The sequence below is a fragment of the Erinaceus europaeus genome, chromosome 7 (assembly GCF_950295315.1).
Source record: "Erinaceus europaeus chromosome 7, mEriEur2.1, whole genome shotgun sequence".
Lineage (NCBI taxonomy): Eukaryota > Metazoa > Chordata > Mammalia > Eulipotyphla > Erinaceidae > Erinaceus > Erinaceus europaeus.
Genome location: NC_080168.1, coordinates 28,187,704 through 28,210,332, shown reverse-complemented (window position 1 = coordinate 28,210,332; position 22,629 = coordinate 28,187,704). Strand labels below are relative to the sequence as shown.

Here is a 22,629-nt window from a genome sequence, read left to right as displayed (position 1 = left end):
TCATAAGTGAAGTAGTGCTGTAGGTGTCTCTCTTTGTCTCTCCCTATATCCCTCTTCTCTCTTAGTTTCTGTCTCTATCCAATAAATAAAATCTTTTTAAAAAGTATTTAGACTTAAGCAAATAACTTTAAAGTTAAAAATGATTCTTAAGATAAAAAGGACTATGAAATGAGAAAAATCATCTCTAATGTGAAACTGTTACACTCTTTCAAAAATAAGCGTGGAATATGCATCAAGAGCGGGGGGGGGGGGTTGGGGAAGGAGAAGAGTGGGCGCACAGAAATATATGTCCTATTTGCCCTAACAGGCTCGCTTGTAGAAATTCACCCCAAAGAAACTACCTGAATTTCAGTTGTATTTGTGTATCCCTGTATAAACAATGGAAGACTACTATCAGTTTATATGTTAACAAGAATAACTATATAAACATAATATGTATATCCAAAATATTAAGCAGTCATGTATTTCTAATCGTAGGAAAAAATTTTTTAGTTGGTAATGGAAGTAATGTTTACTCAAAATGAGTAAACAAAAATGTAAATACAGTATGGTCAAATTTTTAAAATGTATTTGCATAGCAAAAATAAATGACAAAAAATGTAACACAACAGCAGTAATGTCTAGATTGTTGAATAAAAATAACTTCATTTAGATAAGACTTTCTTTTTTACAGCTTTTTAAAACTTGTGGAAAATTTTCAGTCAAGTTATAATCACAGGGAAAAAATTTTAGCACTTAAAATATTTAGGATATTTTATGTTATCTTGGATTCCTCCCACAGTAAAAGTAAAAATTTCTTTTTCAGACTTGCTATGTAAGGTGGCTAAAAATAAGTTGTTTGTAAATTTCAATGTAACAGTATAACAGGAACACACAAACTGGACTACGCAGAAGGACCTGAATTTTATACTGCATGAAACTCAACATACCTGTGAAGAATATTCATAACTTTCCATTCACCAGGAACACCACTACTCATCCGACTTTTCTGAGCAATGTTGGAAACAGCTGCAAGAATTGCTGCCCCATCATTTCTCTGAAGTGCAGAACTACCCAAAACCACCATTGGTTTTTTAGCTTCCTTTAGGACCTATTAGTAATAAATAAATAAATAAATAAAATAACAAAACACGTTGACTAAAAAAATATACTGCATACACAAAATTACATTATAAACATCATTTGCATTATGTAATATATTATCCCAATATTTAGTTTTAACATCAATGCTTTTAATTGCTAGCTGTACAGATATACAACAGGATTTAAATGTCTTACTTATGCTACTGTAAAAAGGCAACGCAAGTATCATATAGAAAAGTATGCACTGAAAATGGAAACCAAGCTGAATGCTCTTTGGTCAGAAGACTATAGGCAGGCTCCAGAAATAATGACAGTGTTTAAGAAACCACTTTGAAGTGGTTTCAGACATGGAAGTGGAGACTGATCATAAAATGGAATATCTACAACTTTAAGGGCTCTACTTAAGACTGGCTTTAAACACTTTTCTTAATGTCAAAAAAAGGGGGAAGGGAGTACACTCCAAGAGCAGGGGAAACTACAGATTTAGTGAAGAGAAAAAAGTAAAGCTACAGACAATTTAGTTTATTCTTCTGTCCACCCTCTGTGAGTCTTCATAAACAGTTGGCACCAATTAAAGAACCTGCACGAGAATTAAGCCTAGATACAACAAAGAGGAGGATATTCATCACGGGTTGATGTTTCTAACAAAATGTGTTTTCAGCAGACTCAAAGGAAGTGACCACTAATATTCTTTCTCATTAACGGGGGTAAAGATAGGCTCGCTCAAAAGACCTGGCATATTGTATTATACAATAGAAGATTTCTGTCACACGACTCAAGAAACATACTAAAGGGAAACATACTAAAAAGATCAACAATATTCCAGAAAGAACAAAGCCCTACTTGGACAAGAAATATAGGCCACAGGAAATTACATGAGATAAATTGGAAATGATTAAAAAAACAAAGAAAAATGACAGAAAGGATAGAAAAGGACATTCAACATTTGCATTGTCAAGAGCTCTTAATAAAGAGAATAGAACTGATTAACAGATAAAACATTTAATTCTATAACAGAAGAAAACTTCCCTGAAGAATAATAGTTACCTTTTGGGGCCTGGGGATGGGAAATAAAGAGGGACACTTCTCAGTAAATGTTTTTAATAATGCTTGATCATTGTAATAATGATAATGTTTTTCTTATTTTAAATAAATAAAGGAGCTTGGTTTGGCTGCTTTGTGCCTTTGTACTTTTTTTTTTTTTAAGAGCTGGTTTATGATGGTTTGGGGGAATTAAACCTGGGGCTTTGGAGCCTCAGGCATGAGAGTCTCTTTGCATAACCATTATGCTATCTCCCTCTGCTCCACTTTGTATTTTCATTTATTTACTTATTTCTTCTTATTATTTTTACCAGAGCAGGGTTCAGCTCTGGCTTATGATGGTGCGGGGAGACTGAACCTGGGGTTTTGGAGTCTCAGACATGAGAGTCTCTTTGCATAGCCATTATGCTATCTACCCTCTGCCCTTTCTTTCTTTCTTATTTATTTATTTATTTTTGGATAGAGACAGAGAGAAATTGAGAGGGGAGGGAGAAATAGATAAAGAAAGAGACAGAGACACCTGCAGCCCTGCTTCACCACTCGTAAACCTTTCCCTTGGCAGGTGGGGACTAGGGGCTTAAACACAGGTCCTTGAGAACAGACACACAGCAATTACACCAAGGACAGCAGAGCAGGAAGGCGAGCTCCTTCCCTGAAGACATCCTTAGAGAGCTGAGTCATCTGTCTGGTTGTACACATCTAGAACATTTCTGTGAGAAACAGAAACCCCAAATATATAGTAATTTTGTTGTTGGTGCTGAGCTACACCACCTTAGGCTGACGTTTTCAGAGACAGAAAGATAAAGAGAGACTGTAGCACCAAAGCTTTCCCCAGTACTATGGAAAATGAGGCGTTCTTCCAAGTCAGCTATCTAGCCAGCCCCATGTACAGTATTCTGAAGTGAAACCACCTCAAGGTTCTATTGTCTGCATAATCAACAGAAAATGGAATATAGAACTGGATTATCTGACCCATTTTCCTTCAGATGTTATCCCAGTTTAAAAGGCTTACATCTCTTAATCGTCAGCATTCTCTTAGATCTGCAGTTGAAATCAACACATTTCAAGATTCAGCACAATCTCCTTTAACTTTTCTGGGGAAAATGGATGTGTCAAACACAGCCATTCATGACTCTTCTTGTCATAACACTGCTTTCCCTGGCATACAGAGAACCCTTGCCTTTCTTGGACTGTGTCACTCTGTAGGGTTAATACTTGTCACAAGTCCGATGGAAAGGTCAGGTTGTTTTTGTTTTGTTTTGTTTTTCTAAGGAATATTCACCAAGTTATCAAAAGATATCTATATCTCCATCTACTGGTACTACCATATCCCTCAGGCTGAAAGGTGACCAGGTCCCATGGAAAAAGTGATAGAGAGCAGTCACCATTAAGACATTCTGGTAAAGTTAATTAAGGATAAGTAAGTAAGGGGGTGCCAGGTGGTGACACATATGTTAGAGTGTACATGCCACAATATGCGAGGACCAGGGTGGAAGGCTTCATGAGTGCTAAAGCAGTGATGCAGGTGTCTTTCTCCCTGTGTCTCTCCCTTCCCTCTTGATTCCTGTCTCTACCCAACAAACACATAAAATATTTTAAAAGATAATTAAGGTGAGAGTAGACAGCATAATGGTTATGCAAAGAGACTCTCATGGTTGAGGCTCCCAAGCTGTGGGTTCAGCTAGAGTTGATCAGTGGTTTCGTAAAAGAGAAAACAAACAAAAAACAAAAGCGATAATAAAAAAGTATCAAGAGAAATGTGAGGGGCAAGGCACTGGCACACATGGTAGCGTACACATTACAGTTTGCAAGGACATGGGTTCAAGCTCTCCGTCTCCACTGAGAGAGAGAGAGAGGCAGATACACATGTGAACAGGTAAAAAAAGAATTAGGATAGCATGGTGGAAGTATAAGGATGGCTATAGGCTTCCATACAGTAACAAGAGAATGTCTATAATGTGCAGAGGGGAAAAAAGTGATCCAGAAGTTTAACAAACATTACTGAATTAGTGAGAGAAAGAAAAAGAGGGGGCAGTTGGGTGGTAGCACAGAGGGTTAAGCACACGTGGCGCAAAGTGCAAGGACCTGCATAAGGATCCCGGTTCGAGCCCCCAGCTCCCCACCTGTAGGGGAGTCGCTTCACAGGCAGTGAAGCAGGTCTGCAGGTGTCTATCTTTCTCTCCCCCTCTCTCCATTTCTCTCTGCCCTAACAATGACAACATCAATAACAATAATAACAACAACAATAAAAAACAAGGGCAACAAAAAGGAAAATTAAAAAAAAAAAAAGAGAGAAGAGAACCAGACACAGGAGGTGCCAAGAACTGAATAGAAGATCCTCTGCCTGTACATCAGGCTCTCTACCAGCTGTGCCACCTCACAACTCTTAGACTTTCTTAGGTATGGTCTGTTACAAATAAAATGGACATTCTTCTTTTTTTGTTTTAATTTTTTTAACTTTATTTATTTACTGAATAGAGACAGCCGGAAATCAATAGGGAAGGGTGAGATAGGGAGGGAGGGAGAGAGAGACACCTACAGTCCTGCTTCACCACTTGCAAAGCTTTCCCCGGCAGGTGGAAACTGGGGGCTCGAATCTGGGTCTTTGTGCATTGTGACATGTGCACTCAACCAGATGCCACCATGTGGCCCCTTAAAACAAACATTCTAAATCAAGCAAGAACTCAAGGATTAGCTGGGTGGTTATGCTTAGCAAAATAAATAAATAAAAAGGTGAAAGACAACTATTGGATGGTTTCATTTGTAAATGGATTTTAGAGAAGTGAAAAACATGAACTTCCCAAAAACTCAGAGGTAAACAAAAAGTATCTAAACTTATGAGAACTATAGTGGTTATTTTTAGGAGGGCAAGGGTCACAGAAATGTAGTGGTGGGTATAGTGTGGAACTAGACATTGTTAAGGGAAAAAAAAAAAAGAAGAAGAAAGAAGAGCTCAGGGAATTGAGTAACTACAAGTATCCCTTGGGGAAAAAAATTAGGACTGGAGAGAAAGCACAGTGGTTACTACTAGACTTTCATACGGAGGCCGGTATTATCAGCCCCTGGCATCACCATAAACAGTGCTCTTATTAAAATAAGACTATTTAACCACACACACACTAAATCATGAAATGAGTACACACAGAATCCAGGGGCTAGCTAAGTGACAGAATACATGCTTTACATACACGAACTATGTGCTCACCTGCCATTAAAAAAAAAAAAAAAAAAAATCACTGAATGACTTGATTTCCTTAAAGCTTGAAGTTTAATTCTTTCCCTTCAATTTCTTTACTGATAATCTCAAGTAAAATCAAACTGGGGTAAATAAGAGAAGTATGTACAGAATGATATTATTTTTGTTTGTTGATTTATTCATCTTGTTCTATTTATGAATAGAGAGGTTATTGTGATGTTTCATGAATATTACTGAGGTGGGGTGATTTTGGACACTTTCTTTCATATTCTTTTCTGCACTGATAAACTTTTAAACAATACTAATATATTAGTGCAAAAACAATAATAATAATAAAATGCTTGTGGTCTCTAGCCTGCTCCCAGGCATTGCATATACCAGTGTGATGCTCTGGTTCTCTCACTCACTCACAAATAAAGTACATATTTTAAAAAATCACCAGGAGTAAACATATATGTGTAGAAAATTCAAGAGTACCTGGCTGAATGGATGGCTACCTGAAGAAATCTCTTGAAGGATCTGGGGGGAGTCTCCCAGATGGTCATATCTGTAAGTGAGATCCACTGGGCTGCCTATAAGGGCCACTTTTAAGTCATTATGAAGCCAGCTGAAATACAAACAAACTTTTAAAATCACTATGAGGACTTACTGGTCTCAAGGCAAAAATACTACATCAATCTAGATCTCAGAACATTACAGGCATAAAAGCATGTGTAAACTACTGAAATAGATATAATAATTTATTATGTACTTTCAAAATAAGGTATTACCAAAGCAGATAGGGCAACTGAATTAAGGAATTTGTTGTGTGAGAATATTTAATTAGGGTTGAGATGGTAACACAATGTTTAAGCAAAAGATTTCATGCCTGAGGCTCCTTCGTCCCTGGCTCAATCCTCAGCACCACCATAAATCAGAGTTGAGGAGTGCTCTGGTCAAAAACAAACAACCAACTGCCCGCCCCCAACAGAAACACACAAAAAAGAAAAAAATAAATTAAAAAAAGAGGGAAGTTTAACTGAGTCAATGATAAACAAAGATTTTAAATTTTAGAAGAGATGATCTTCCATTTTTATCCTGCCATACTTCTACAGCAGAGTCAAATATTTCCTATTTGTCCATCAAGTACATTTATATATAGTTTACAAATTTAAACTATATCAGTCATATTTATTCTGAGAGAGATCAAGCTCCTCTGAAAATTTATAAATGCAGTGACCATATGTCTAACCTGCCATCTTGGCTTAATTAACTGCATCCACCTTTATTCTCAATAGCATCCCAGCATAGGCAATAAGTTATACAGTCAATTTATTCATAACCTTCTAAATATAAGTGCAACAACAGTAGAAAAGTGGGGCCAGGAGGTAGACTACCTAGCAGAGAAAAGTGTTCAAGGACCTGGGTTTGAGTTCCACATGGGACTCATGCACAGGGCAAGTTTCATAAGCAGAGGAGCTGGTGCTGTGGTGTTTTTGCTTCCCTCTCTTCCTCTGAGAAAGAAAAGAAAAAGAATCCACCAGAATTGGTGGAATCACAAAGGGAAATTTATGCATCAAACCAGAAAGAGGAGGGGCTGTAGAGGCATTAGCAGTAGTTCAACACCTTCAACATGTGAGAACCTGCCTTTAATCACTGGTAAAGGGGAAAAAAGGGCAGAGTAGTGCTCTGTTTTTTCTTACATACTCTCTCCCACACATGTAAGCATTCTACAAAGTAATTTGCCTCTCTCTTAAAAATATTACAAAAAGAGAGTGGAGGGGATAGCATAATAAGGTGCCAGGTGGTGGCGCACCGCACCTGGTTGAGCGCACATGTTACAGTGCACAAGGACTCAGGATTGAGCCTTCAGTCTCACCTGCAGGGGGAAAGCTTTGCAGTGGTGAAGCAGTGCTGTAGGAGTCTCTCTCCCTCTATCACCCCCTTCCCTCATGATTTGTGCCTGTCTCTATCCAATAATAAAATAAAATAAAATAGAGAGATAGTATAATGGTTTTGTAAACAGACTCTCCAAAGTCCCAGGTTTAATCCCCAACATCATCACAAGCCAGAGCTGAGCAGTGCTCTGATATATATATATTCTAATAGCTGGGGCAGTGGAGAAAGCATTAGACTCTTAAGCATGAGATTTTGAGTCTGAGCCCTGGTATCACATATACCAGAGTGATGTCCAGTTTTCTCTTTTATAAATAGAATTTTTTTTTTTTTTTTTTTTAGAATTTATTTATTTATTCATGAGACAGATACGAGGAAAGAAAGAACCAGCCATCACTCTGGTACATGTGCTGCTCGGGATTGAACTCAGGACCTCATGGTTGAGAATCCAGTGCTTTTATGCACTGCGCCACCTCCCGGACCACATAAACAGAATTTTTTTAAAAGGAAGGGTTAGGGAGATGACACAGTTGTTTACAAAAACAGTTCAAACCCTCACACCACCAAAATTTATAAATGAGCAGTGCTGTGCTAACAACAGCAAGAACACAATTTTAAACTAATATTATCTCAATACTAAATTCTTGACTATTTAATAGAACATCCATTATCCTCAGGATATCCACAGAAATACTTAGGGACAAAAAGACATACCTACAATGTACTTTTAAATTATTCAGAACACGCTATCAGAATAGCCTGATGGTTGAGACTCTGGCTTTAAATTACTCAGGACTACATCCACATACATACTTTACATGGAGAAAGAATAATAAAGGTGGCAGAATGTGAACACTGGCTAGTCTAGCTGACCCATGTACAAAAATGGGTATGCAAAGACGATTTCAAGTATTTTATTTAAAAATAAAAACATAAAATAGAAAGATCATGGGCTAGGGAGATAGCATAACGGTTATGCAAAAGACTTTCATGACTAAGGATCTGGGTCCCAGGTCCAATCCCTAGCATCACCATAAGTCAGACCTGTGCAGTGCTTTGATTTCTTTCTATCTCTCTATATCGCATTAAAATTAATTAATTAATTAAAATGTCTTTATGTCTTTTATAGAGTTATCAACTAGCATGTTCTTTTACATGTATAAAATAGGTAAATTAAAAATACATTTTAAAAAATCCAGATAACTGGTATTACTAACCTCTTTCGAATTCTAGCATTAAATAGTGGTGCTTCAAAACGTGGATTTGTTCCAACCAAGAGCATAAGATCTGCTTCTTCCACGCCAGCAATTGTCGTGTTAAGAAGATAATTGGAACGTAGATCTGTGCTGGAAATGCAAGATAAAAAATGCCATTTTAAAACTAAAATAAATTGACAATCCATGGAATATTTTCAACATCAAACCCATGACACACTGAAAAGACATTTTTATAAAATATTCTTAAATTACAGCAAAGTTTCAGATATTTATTAATAATTAGACTCTCCAGTACCTCCTGGTTTGACTTTGATCTATATATGAAAATTAAATGCTAGGTATACATTCGAGACTCCAGATGGTAACATTGATGCTACGGGATTTGATTTAATAGGCTTATATAATTTGCAACTAAAAGGAAAAAAAAACAAACTATTCTAGCTTTATATTTCTTACCCAGCTCCTGCAGCGGGGAAGACCTCTTCAGTGCACAGGGTGTCAGAGTCGAGTCTATTTAGTAAATCTTTGAGAGCTATTAAGGCTTCAGCATCTACTAAGCCACCTGCAATTGCTGCCACATCCTTGCCTTGAAAACTCTGCAACTAGAAATGGATGAGAGCTATTACCAAGAAGTTTTGTTTCTGCAAAAATCATTTTCAAATATATTTAGAAAAGCAATAAACTTCCAACTAAAAAGTTTTATGTCAACTATTAGTTAAAGTGAGAAGCAGAGATATGTATAGGGTAAAATTTAGAAACAACAGCCTGGAGCCATAATTTTTAAATTAAGAATAATGAAATCTTGGGAGTTGGACGGTAGTGCAGTGGGTTAAGCGCATGTGGTACAAAGCACAAGGACTGACATAAGGATCCCGGTTCAAGCCCCCGGCTACCCATCTGCAGGGGATTCACTTCACAAGAGGTGAAGGAGGTCTGCAGGTGTCTTTCTCTCCCCGTCTTCCCCATCTCTCTCCATTTCTCTCTGTCCTATCCAATAACAATGACATCAATAACAAGCCAGAGCTGAGCAGTGCTCTGGTCTCTCTCATTAAAATAAAAATAAACAAAAGGTTTAAAAAAAAAATTGAAGACTGTGGACTCATGGTTTAACAGGATTTTCTCTGAAGCAACTTTCATTTCCTTTATCCTTTTCTGTATACACACTGCCTTTCTTTAACCATCTCCTTTCATTTTTGCTATGGCAAGCTCATATTCATTCTTATTTATTTCTTATTGATTGGATACAGACAGAAAAGTCAACAGGGAAGGGGAAGATAGAGACCCCTCCAGCACTGCTTCACTGCTCATGAAGCTTCCTTGCCCTTGCCCATTGTAACATGTGCATTCAAGCAAGTGCACCACCACCTGGCCCCTCACTCTTAAGCCTTTGTTTAATGAATCTTCCAATCTAGGTTGCTTCCCACATGTGTGCTAGCCCTTAGGCACCCCTCCTATACATTTTATCAAATCATTTCACACCCAACTATTCATAACAATGAATAGTTGGGTGCCTTATCATGCATCATGAATAGTTGATGCCTTATCATGCATCATTTTATACTATAATATAAATTAGTATTTATATTATATAATATAAATTAGTATATAATATAAATTTCTCCTGCAGGGAGTCACTTCACAAGCGGTGAAGCAGGTCTGCAGGTGTCTTTCTCTCCCCCTCTCTGTATTTCTCTCTGTCCTATCCAACAACAATGACATTAGTAACAACAACAATAATAACTACAACAATGATAAAACAACAAGGGCAACAAAAGGGAAAAAAAATAGTCTCCAGAAGCAGTGGATTCATGGTGCAGGCACCGAGCCCCAGCAAAAACCTTGGAGGCCAAAAAAAAAAAAAAGGGTTATATGGAAAACAGAGAACTGTTACACGTGTACCAATTCCTGTATTTTACTGTCAACTATTAATCCCCCCAATAAAGAAAAAAAAAACTATTGAAGGTAAAATATGTAAAGTAAAAAATTGCAGAATTTTTAAAAAGGCAGCTAAACTGTCTTTCAGACTCTGAGAACTAAGATCGTTGCAGGAGGGGCGAGCGCTCTTAGGACTTTGACCGAGGGTATGGTGACTTATACACCATGTGCACCATGTGTGGGCGTGAAGCTGTCTCCCTGAAGGCTTACAAGTCTGTAAACTGTTGTTAAATCACTAGTGATAAAAAGAAAAAAAAAACGTTAAAACAAGAGTTATAAAAAAAAAATTATTGGTGCCTACAGCATGTCTCACCACTCCCAAGCAGGCATCTCCCCCTTCTTAGAGAGAGTATGAGAGACAGAAAGAAACAGAAAGGAAGAGAGAGACAGATTCTGAAAGACACCTGCAACACTGCCCCATTGCTTTTGAGGCTTTCCCCAGCAGGTGGGAACTGGGGTCCTTATGCATAGCCGTATATATACTCTACTGTGTGTGCTACCACCTAGTCCCCAATAATTTTTTTTTTATTATTAAAAATTTTTTTTAAAAAGACATAAGGACTCAGGTTCAAGCCCCCAGTTCCCACCCGCAGAGGGGGAGCTTCAGAAGTGAAGCAGTGCTGCAGGTGTCTTTTGTCTCACTCTTTTATTCTGTCTCTATCAGAATAAGAAATGAGGAGGAAAAATGTGTGGGGAGGGGAGGCCACTGGGAATAGTGGGGTTGTCATGCAGGAACCAGAGATAATTTAGATGGTAAATAAATAAATAAATAAATAAAATAAATAAGGGGGCTGGGTGGTGGCACACCTGGTTGAGTGCACATGTTGCAATGCACAAGGACCAGCGTTTAAGCTCCTGCTTCTGCTCCCCGTCTGCAGGGGGAAAGTGCTGCAGGTGTCTTTCTCCCTCACTATCACTCCCTTGCCTCTTAATTTCTGGCTGTCTCTACCCAACAAATAAATAAAGATAATAAAACTTAAAATAAATAATTTTTTTAAAAAAACCACAAATACTACTTATTCTCTATTTCAATTTTTTACCATTCCAGCCACACGAGAGAGTGCATCTTCCCAGGAGGTGTAGGTTAAAAGCCCCTTTTCATCTCTAACCATTGGCTCTGTAAGTCTCTGACGTTTCAGTCCATCATAGGCAAATCTAGATAATAGAAATTATGCCAGTTATTCAATTTTGCTCAAGACAACTATAGTTTTCAAGTTTAAAATCTAAAAGAAATTTTACTGCCAAACAGAACAATAAATACCTCAACATACACAGCTATTGCCATTTCTTAGAGGTGAACTAAAGAATATTTTATAAATATCACCTCCAAGTAAAATATCCAAAAAGACTGATTTCTTACAACTTTCCTGCTACCCGAATACTTTAAAAATTACATCACCGGGAGTCGGGTGGTAGTGCAGCAGGTTAAGCACAGGTGGCATGAAGCCCAAGGACTGGCGTAAGGATCCTGGTTTGAGCCCCTGGCTCCCCATCTGCAAGAGAGTCACTTCACAAGTGGTGAAGCAGGTCTGCAGGTGTCTATCTTTCTCTCCCCCTCTCTGTCTTCCCCTCCTCTCTCCATTTCTCTCTGTCCTATCCAACAACGACGACATCAATAACTACAACAATAAAACAAGGGCAACAAAAGGGAATAAATATTTTAAAAAATTAACATCATCAAGACAATCTAAGCTTAGAAAGTCAAATATGTTTTGCCTATAGAAGCTGAGTACCTCTCTGTATTTATCAAATTTATTCTGTATAACTTTTAGCTTACTCCAATGCACAAACAGAAATAGTATATTTCAACTTCTCCAAGTTAATTTCAGTGGATCCACACAAATTATTAATGTCACTCTAGTTCAACTCCCTATGTAAACAGTAGTTCTAAACAGTCTACAGTTACCAACTTGAAGTTATAAAAGGTAGCTCTTGTTTTTTAGGGAGTCGGGTGGTAGCACAGCAGGTTAAGCACAGGTGGCGCAAAGCACAAGGACTGGTTTAAGGATCCCAGTTCGAGACCCGGCTCCCCACCTGCAGGGGAGTCACTTCACAGGCGGTGAAGCAGGTCTGCAGGTGTCTATCTTTCTCTCCCCCTCCTCTCTCCATTTCTCTCTGTCCTACCCAACAATGACTACAGCAATAAAAAAGGAATAAAAAAAGATTAAAATTGGCATAAAATTCCATTTGAATTAATTATAAAAGTAAAGACAAGCAACACAGCAGATACCTAGTTTTATCAGAGATCCACTCTTCATTGATGTCCTCGTGCATCCTAGGCAAGATCCTCATCACCTCCCCAGTCCTTGTGCTCACCACAATATTACTGCCCATCGCATCCATGACATCAATAGATTCTGTCTTCCTATGAAAATGCACATATCCACACACTTACTGTGGTAATTCTAAGAATAAAGAGTCTGTTACCAAACTAAAGAATTTTAGAATTGCTTTCATTTCCTCATCTTTAGAGATAATGAAGCTTAGAGGGACTATAATCCCCTCATATCTGAACACATCACTTATATTTCTAATGCAAAAATGAAGGCATTAATACCTATCTAATATAGGCTCAAAGGGGCTCTAAATGGTCAGATTTGAGAATAAAGTATCCAAGTAAATAACAAGAAGGGTGGAAGTCTATGGCCAACTAAGGCTGACAAATTCTGTCTCCAAAGGCAAAAATAAAGTTGGACAATATTGAGAAAAACAACCCATTCAATACTTTGGTAATATACCAAAGATGTAGAAGTAGCATAAGCTCTTACAAGTTTGAAAAACCTGTTGAACCTTTAAGTAAAAACAGGGAAATCTATGACATCCTAGGTTTGGGGATATTGCTATGTCTGATTCTATCACCTTGAAGTGAAGGTCATGCCAAGGTGGGGTAGGTTTTGAAGACGGGAGCTTCTTTGCCACAAAAAGTTACTAAGTTGGGAGAAGTGGACAGAGTTGTCTGTGGAAATTATACATGGATACTTACGTGTTGCTTTAGTAATTACTTTATAAGAGGGACAGGGACACACACACACCAGAGTCCTTCATATGCAGAGTCAGAAGTCAATCCTGGGGCCTCAAGCATGCAAATCACTTGCTGTATCATCTCTGTAGTCACTAGAAGTTCTACCTTGAGGGTCACCGAGCTGAGGACTGCAGAGGCTCCATAACCAAAGCTACAGTTGTAGCTAGGGCAAGTATTCCTAGCAGAGCCTATACAGAGGGGCCAGGTGATGGTGCACCCAGTAGAGCACACACATTGCATGCAGGAAGACCTGGGTTTAAGCCCCGGCTTCCACCTGCAGAAGGGAAGTTTCATGAGTGCTAAAGCAGTGTCATGTGTCTTTCTATTTCTCTGTCTCTATCTGAAAAACAGAAGAAAAAAATAAAAGGCCACCAGGAACGGTGGAGCTGCAGTAAAGACAGCGAGTACCGGTGAAAACCCTGGAGGTTAAAAACAAACAAACAAACAACAGAAAAAGGTTTCAAGCTCACAATCATACACTCCTAGACAACAAAGACTTATCCCAATATAAAGAAAAATCCAGGTAAATGTAAAAAAACCCTGAATTTTCCCCCGACTTCTGACTGACACCCTTCTCTTTAACAACAGATCCACTAGCAAAGGATGAAAGCCTTATTGTCTCAGGGTACCTGAACATAATCATTATTTGACTATTAAGTTAGATAGACATATGGGCAGTTCCTAAGAAGCTGTTCATAGAAACAAAGACAAGAATATTAAACATGTTCAAATGGAGCTGAGGAGGCAGCTTCGTGAATAGAGAGCGGCAGGACTTGCATATGGGACCTCGAAATTCAATCCGTGGCACTGCCAATGCCAGCTGCTGCTCTGATCTCTCTCTCTCATAAGATAATTTTATAAAAATAAATAAAATGATTATCAAGTTAAAGAAAATCATGTTTATAGAATCTAAAGCAAATATGGCAACACAAAAAGTAAATAAGAGCCTCATAAGGATATAGAGATTATTCAAAAGTTCTAAACAAATTCTGGAGGAGGAAACAGCAATAGAAATTAAAATCCAATAAAGAGATTCAACAGCTAACATGAGATGGCAGGAGAGAACAATTAAAACGAGCTTAAAAGATCACTAGAAATAAGCTAATTAGGAAAAACAAAAAAAGTGAAAAACCAAAACAACCAAATAGCACTCCAGAAATCCAAGGGACAAAAGTCAAGCCTAAGGAGTCGGGCGGTAGTGCAGCAGGTTAAGCACAAAGCCCAAGGACTGGAATGAGGATCCTGGTTCAAGCCCCCAGCTCCCTACTTGCAGGGGGGTCGCTTCACAAGCGGTGAAGCAGGTCTGCAGGAGTCTATCTTTCTCTCCCCATCTCCGTCTTCCCCTCCTCTCTCCATTTCTCTCTGTCCTATCCAACAACAACAACATCAATAACTACAACAATAAAACACATAGTGGTAAGTTAAAAGACAACAAGCAAACTATCAAAAAATGCTAAAGAATACCTTGTTTCCCAAGGTCGAGCAGTAAAGGCATAGGGCTTAGAAGTTAGGGCACCTACAGGGCAGATATCAATGATATTCCCAGACAGTTCAGACATGAACATCTTCTCAACGTATGTACCAACTTGCATGTCATTTCCTCTGCCTGTTGTTCCCAAATCATCTACTCCTGCAATTTCACTTGCAAACCTGCAAGGAAAAAAAAAGTCATCCACAGTTGAATTCAGTAACATTACCTCTTCTCCTCTTGATAGTCATAATGAGAAGATGAAGTACATTTTCAGTGGTGAGCTAAGTCTTTGGATAGTTCAATAGTTTTATTTAATGGGGATATAACACACAGAAAACTGCACCAACCATTTGTATAGTTCAGAAAGTCATCACAAAGCTTGTAGAATTTAAAATTAACCAAAACTGAACTACATATTCATTTCACCAGCTTCTGCAAAATAAATCAATAAATAAAAAATTTCCCAGGGAGTCAGGCGGTAGCGCAGTGGGCTAAGTTCATGTGGCACGAAGTGCAAGGACCAGCGTTAAGGATCCCAGTTCGAGCCCCCGGCGCCCCACCTGCCAGGGAGTCACTTCACAGGCGGTGAAGCAGGTCTGCAGGTGTCTATCTTTCTCTCCCCCCTCTCTGTCTTTCCCTCCTCTCTTAATTTTTCTCTGTCCTATCTTAACAATGATGACATCAACAACAACAACTACAACAACAATAAAAAACAACAAGGGCAACAAAAGGGAAAATAAACATACAAAAATTAAAAACAAAAAAACAATTTCCCTATCAAAGTTGCCGGCCTTCCGAGGGTTATTTCCTACCAAATCTTGCAGATATTAAATAATTATGCAAACGGTAGTCCACTACAGAAAGAATTACCTGGGCAAGGGGTAGATAGCATAATGGTTATGCCTGAGGCTCTAAAGTTGCAGGTTCAATCCCCTGCACCACCATAAACCAGAGCTGAGCAGTGCTCTGGTTAAAAACAACCCAAGAAGAATTACCTGATGCAGCGAGTACACTGTATGCATCTAGTCATGATGGTCTTTACCAAAGGCCCAATGTTTTTGTCCTCCACAGCCCGCTTTCCCTCTAAAAACCGGCTCCTGTCACTTCCAAACATCATGGATTGGTCCTGAAGAGGTTTAAAAAAAAGTTATTGGAATACTGGAAAGGAAACGACCGCTTGAGACGACCAGAAGTATTTGTCAAATTTGACTTTATACCTGCAAGTCACATTCACCTCCTTGGTCACAAATAGGACAGTCCAGTGGGTGATTTGCTAGTAAGAACTCCATCACCCCTTCTCTGTGTGGAAAATTAGAATACACGAAATGGCATCAACTGCTGATCTCATAATGGCTTAAGTATAAGCTTTCTAAATAAATGTCAGATATGTCTGCTCTCATATACTATGATTTTCATGTTTCTTAACCATCATTCTTATCCATTGTAACCATCATTCTAGTAGCTCTTAAAAAAGATCTGTAGATTTTTTTTTTAAATTTTAACTTTCAACAATACAGTCACCCAAGGTTGCCAGATGGCACTCTGAAAATAGCCACAGTAGTTCAAAATAAAAACAAACAGAAATACAACCCGCAAACATACAGTCAATGCCAATACAGTAGTGTACCACTGAAGTAACCTTAACTCGATAACTCCAAGCTCAATGTTCATCAGGTCAAGCAGATTACTAATGGGTTTCTAGCGCTGTAATTATTTCATTTTTATAAACCCTTAACTTTTCCTCTTCTACAGTGTACTAGTCACTTTCACTGTTACTACAAGTCAAATGCACCAACTTCTTCTAAGTTTGACACTAAATCCCCCTGCAGGTGGGGAGCTGGGGGCTTGAACCAGGATCCTCATTCTGGTCCTTGGGCTTTGTGCTTAACCTGCTGCACTACCGCCCGACTCCTTAGGCTTGATTTTTGTCCCTTGGATTTCTGGAGCGCTATTTGGTTGTTTTGGTTTTTCACTCTCTTTTTTTTTTTTTCCTAATTAGCTTATTTCTAGTGATCTTTCTTATCTCCAGAAAAAGATGCAATTTTCTGCTTTTGGAGTTACTACATGGAGTAAAAATCGAGTACCTGGCTTTCTTAGACTTCTCTGAGTTTGTCAGAATATTCCAGCCTTTCATCACTGGCATAGCACAAGCAGCTACAACCTGGAATTTCGATGGAAAAATTCTGTAAGTATTTTAGTAAGAAAAGTACATTTATTTGCAACTATAAACAAACAGTAAATAAAAGCATTGAATTACATGTTTGAAAACAAAGAACAAAGCATTTTCCTTGTGCAAGGGGTTTGTATGTGTGCTATTCTACTGCTCTGTTTGGAATCTTTTTCTGCTTTCAATGTCAGACACAGAGGGGACAGACTTAGCAAGGCTTTGCTATTCATAGAATGGCCCCGAACACCACACAAAGTCCTTCCAGGTGGGACCAGAGGCTCAAACCTGAATCCACTCACATGAAACAATATGGTTCTACGGGGTGAACTATCTCTCAGCCCAGATTATTTGTCCTTTTCCTTCCATTCTTTGATATCACAGAGAGAAATTCACAGGGGGAGATAGATAAGGAGAGAGACAATGAGACACCCACAGTACTTGCTTCACTATTTGTGAAGCTTCTCCCCTGTAGGTGGGAAGTGGGGGCTCCAACTTGGGTCCTTATGTGTGGTAATGTGTGCTTAATAAGGTGCACCACTACCTGCCCCCCTCAATTATTTTTCAAGATCTAATTTTTAATTTTGATAATCTGGCACTTTATATTTCTCTGGGACACAAGTAAGATACTCCCTTCTATTTTATTTTTCTTTACTTTCTGATTTTATTTAGTATGTAATACATTGCACACAGGCCAGCCAAGAGCTCATTTGGATAACAAGCTACTACATATATATTACGTGCTATGGAATATATAACATTGACTTTCTTGCAGGGATAGATGAACACTTATATTTCGTCAATCAGAAAAAGGCTTCCTTAATCAATAGTCTCTACATCCTTTGGCTAATAATGATTAGCTCTGCACCTTTTAGTTTTCATCAGATTCCACTGATAAGAAGAAAAAAAATAATAGATCACATAACGAAGGACAAATATAAAACCAGAAAGTCAATAAACGTATACTCATATTCTAGGGATGATGCAAAGGCCAAGGAAAAGAGACAAAAGCAGAATGTTAATTATATTTCTTAATATTTTTAAAGTAAAATTTAGTGAATCATTCATTTGGGGAAAAAACTGGTATTTTGGAAAATTATTTGTGATATTATAGTGATTGTGATTATAGATCTTAAGATTACTATACCCACTCCCAGAGTTCTGTATCTACTTCTAAATTTTATTCAAATAATCATTATAATTTTCCCAAGAGACTCTGAAACAACATCAATCAACTGTAGTTTTACTACTACGTACTACAGAACAGTCAACATGAAATTGAAAATCAATTTCTTTGTAGTATAATTAGTGCAATAAGACAACCATCGTGTGATTTTACTTATACAGTGTATAAAGAATAATAAACAGATGAATAAGTGAGGGGAAGGGGTGGGTAAACTGGTTCGGAGGAGATAAAAATATTTTTAAAGATACAATCTTTTGGGGGTTGGGCAGTAGCACAGCAGGTTAAACGCACATGGTGCAAAGCGCAAGGACCGGTATAAGGATCCCGGTTCAGGCCCCCAGCTCCCCACCAGGGGGAGCAGGGGGGTCGCTTCACAGGTGGTGTAGCAGGTCTGCAGGTGTCTATCTTTCTCTCCCCCCCATCTCTGTCTTCTCCTCTCTCCCATTTCTCTCTGTCCTATCCAACAAGGACGTCAATAACAATAATAACCACAACAATGATAAAACAAGGACAACAAAAGGGAAAAAAATAGCCTCCAGGAGCAGTGGATCCGTAGTGCAGGCACTGAGCCCCAGCAATAACCTTGGAGGCAAAAATAAAATAAAATAAAAAAGTTTGCTGCAAGGTTTAAAGATTCTGCAGTATGGTGTGGGATTTTTGGTGTCATACCTTAGGAGCTTTCTCAATTTCAACAAGGCACATCCTGCAGTTTCCAGCAACAGACAATCTTTCATGATAACAGAATCTAGGGATCTGCATGCCAACCTTCTCACAAGCCTAAGAGGGAGAAAAGAAACTGTATTAGAATATCTTTACCTTGACTTTGTTCTGCTAAAATATAGAAGGAAACGGGCCATCCCCTGCTTAACTTACTACATTTACATCTTCACTCATTCTCTTCATCCCTGAAGAGATTTTCTTCCTATGCTCTTGACCTCACTGTCTGTCTGCTATGAAGCTGGCTCTGAAAGGATGCTCAGCATGCCTACAACTTATGTGGAAGAAACTGGATGAAGCATCCTAAAAACTCGTGAAAGCTTGATTCTCTAAACCATAGTTTACAAAGACTCCTCCTTCAACCCTGTCCCAGTGATTTCAATTTTACTAATACTTAAAGATAATTTCTAATTTCTTTTTTTAAGTTTCTTTTTTAAAATTTACTTCCATTTATCTTTTATTAATTTACTATTTATTTACTTATTGTTACTAGAGCACTGTTCAGGTCTGGCTCATGGTGGTTCAGGAGATTGAACCTGCAACTTTGGAGCCTCAGAAATAAGAGTTTGTTCGCATAACCATTCTTCACCCTAATTTCAAATTTCTTAATGGGTACTTATTTGAAAAACAAACTGTCATAGTTCATTAAGAAAGTCAGAAACAAGTCAAAAATAAATACCTCACTTTGAAATGTCAAGATTTAAAAATCAATCTTTATTTTTCTATACTTTACTAACTACAGTTCTTTTCTGAGTATCAAGAAATCTTGAGATAAATAGTATTAAACAAAGGACATATACTGGCATCGAAAGTTAAGACAAAAACAGATTTAAAAACATATACCTACTTGAAGGACAGTAGTTCCTGGTTCTACCATCACAGATTGGCCATCAACAAACACTTCAATCAAGTTGCTTGCAGTGGTGGTGGTTGTTCGAACTAATCATAAAAAAAAATTAATAGGAAAGTGAACAGACTTCAATTTATTACAGCAGAGGTTAGTTAATTCTAATACACAAGTCAAAGCTTTCCTTACCTTATACTATTCTATTCTACTTCTCTAGACAAAAACTTTAGAAAAAGGCTTTTGGGGGCCAGGAGGTGGTGCACCTGGTTGAGCACATGTTACAATGCATTAGGACCCAAGTTCAAACTCCCAGTCCCCACCTACAAAGGGAAAGCTTTGCCCACCTGCAGAGGGAAAGCTTTGCTAGAGGTGAAGCATGGCTTCAGGTCTCCCCCCCCCCCATAATTATAAATAAATAAAGATAATTAAAAAAATTTGTTAAAGTGTACATCCATTGTTACTTGGTACACAAAACTGGAAAAGCCTTTTATTTCATTATCTTTATTTATTTATTAAGTATAGACAGCCAGAAATTGAGAGGGAAAGGGGAGACAGAGAGACACCTGCGGCCCTGCTTCACCACTCGCAAAGCTTTTCCCCTGCAAATGGGGACCAGGGGCATGAACCCAGGTCCTTGCACATTGTAACATGTGTGCTCAAGCAGGTGCATCACAGCTTCGTTCCTGGGTGTATGCTTTTAATAGTAATTTAAAGAGAACATTTTAATACCACTGAGAAGTATCCTTAAAGGAAGATCACTTATCAGAAGCAGAATGACTTAAAGGTACTATTACATTTAAAAAATTGTTCTACTTGACATAGTTCATTTCTTTCTTTTAAAGAATTTTTTTATTTATAAAAAGGAAACACTGACAAAACCATAGGATACGAGGGGTACAACTCCACACAATTCCCACCACCAAAACTCCATATCCCATCCCCTCCTGATAGCTTTTGTATTCTTTATCCCCCTGGGAATATGGACCCATAATGATGGGGTGGGTTTAAGGTCAAGATACAATTCACAGACCTATGAAACTTATAAAGATATACAGTAATACAGTACTCACAAATACAAGGTGAAAAAAAAAATACTCACCATATCCATTAGTAGACTTTGAAAGGCCTGCTAAGGCCCTTCTTACAGGTATTCTTAACATGTTTCTAAGAATAAAACAAAGAAGAATTACATTACTACAGGTAAAACTCTGTAATTATAAAATTATGGTAGTGTCTGATTTTCAGAACACTTCATGTACATTATTTCATTGCATATACACACCCTCTGAAAACTTCCCTCAAGTTCTAGGGGTGACAATACCCAGTCTCAGAGAGGTTAATTTACTTATACAATGCCAAGAAGCAAAAGTTAAGTGTATAAACTTGGTCTTTTCATGTTTTGGAAAGGGAAATTATATTATGATCCAGCAATACCACTTTTAAATATTTATCCAAAGGACACTTAAACACTAATTTGAAGGGACATATGCACACCTATGTTCACTGCTGCATTATTCACAATAGCCAAAGAGTGAATGCAGCCCATCAACAGATGGCTGGCCAAAGAAGTTACAGGATATATTCCATGAAGTACTACTCAAAAATCAAAAAAGATGGCATTGTGTCTTCTAGACAAAATGATGGAACTGGAGGTGAGCATGCTTAGCAAAATAAGTAAAAAGGTGAAAGACAACTACTGGATGGTTTCACTCAAATGTGGAATCTAGAGAACTGATACACATGAACTTGAAACAAACCCAAAAATAGAAGCAAAGGAACTGCTTCTAAGACTTGTGAGAACTATAGTGCTTTTATTTGGCAGGTGGGAATACAGGACTCTGGTGCTGGGTGTGGTGTGGTAATCTTGTAACCTACTGTTAATCATAAATTTACAAAGTGGAGGGGAAAAAAAATGTGAACTTTTCTTTTTAAGCAGTCAAGTGCTCTGCTCTGGCTTATGATGCTGTGAGGGATTGAACCTGGGACCTGGGAGCTTCAGGCATGAAAGCTGTTGGCATAACGATTATTGCATAACAGGGAGTTAACATAATTATTATGTTATGTTAATATAATAATTATGTTAGCTCCCTGGCCCAAGTGTGAATGAACTTTGTAACCCACCTGCAACATCATTCCATGGGGGAATAAAAGAACATCTGCAAAGCATATTACCAGCAACAGTGGGAGACAGAGTATGACATACAAGAGAGGGAGATAAAATAAGAGAGACAAAGTGACTAAGATTCAAACACACTCAGGCACAGAGACAGTGAGGGGGCAGTAAGAGCGAGTAACAGAGATCAGATGTTTATTCTTCAGGAACATTTCGTGTTACTGCATTCGACATAAAAAACTTGAAATGACATGGCGTTATTCGCAGGACTATCTTAGGCTAGCTTTTATTTTTAATTTTATCACTGCTCAGCTTTGGCTTATGGTGGTTTCAGGGACTGGACCTCGGATTTTTGGAGCTTCAGGCATTAAAGTCTCTGCATAACCAGTGTGCTTTCTACCCCCTAGACTAGCTTTTAATGCGATCTTTTCCATTGACACTTGGCAGGAACTGTGTCCCGTGTGTGTATCTGACAAGCAATGTGTTTTCAGCCTGTGACTAGTCTGCTGGGAGCTGCATCTGGTCCAGATGTTACAGCGGTGGTGTCTTTCACCGGAAGTGATCTCTGAATCTTCCGCATAAGCTATAAAAACTGTTTTATATCACTTGGCTCAGTCGTGATTAAACACACACACATAAAGCCTCCAGATTACTTACTGCAGTTACTGAAGTGCCCGCAACCTAAACAGGAAGAAAAAGGTCCTAGCCTTCACTGTCCACGGACAAAAGAGAAACCAGCAGCAGAGGCGAGGGGGCTCATTC

At 38.3% G+C, this 22,629-nt stretch overlaps 1 protein-coding gene across 1 annotated transcript in view; it reads right to left on the bottom strand.

Annotated features, from left to right (window-relative positions):
• Positions 1-22,629, bottom strand: part of NDUFS1 (NADH:ubiquinone oxidoreductase core subunit S1) — a 39,184-nt gene that overhangs the window by 16,066 nt on the left and 489 nt on the right. Inside the window, exons 2-14 of the mRNA XM_060194061.1 lie at positions 20,854-20,918; positions 19,755-19,846; positions 18,860-18,967; positions 16,925-17,001; positions 16,058-16,139; positions 15,836-15,966; positions 14,834-15,019; positions 12,578-12,712; positions 11,388-11,502; positions 8,869-9,014; positions 8,413-8,541; positions 5,798-5,927; positions 930-1,090 (exon numbers count right to left, since the gene is read on the bottom strand). Coding sequence (XP_060050044.1) covers positions 930-1,090; positions 5,798-5,927; positions 8,413-8,541; positions 8,869-9,014; positions 11,388-11,502; positions 12,578-12,712; positions 14,834-15,019; positions 15,836-15,966; positions 16,058-16,139; positions 16,925-17,001; positions 18,860-18,967; positions 19,755-19,846; positions 20,854-20,914 — 1,553 coding nt within the window. The 5' untranslated portion in view covers positions 20,915-20,918. The remainder of the gene's footprint in view (positions 1-929; positions 1,091-5,797; positions 5,928-8,412; positions 8,542-8,868; positions 9,015-11,387; positions 11,503-12,577; positions 12,713-14,833; positions 15,020-15,835; positions 15,967-16,057; positions 16,140-16,924; positions 17,002-18,859; positions 18,968-19,754; positions 19,847-20,853; positions 20,919-22,629) is intronic.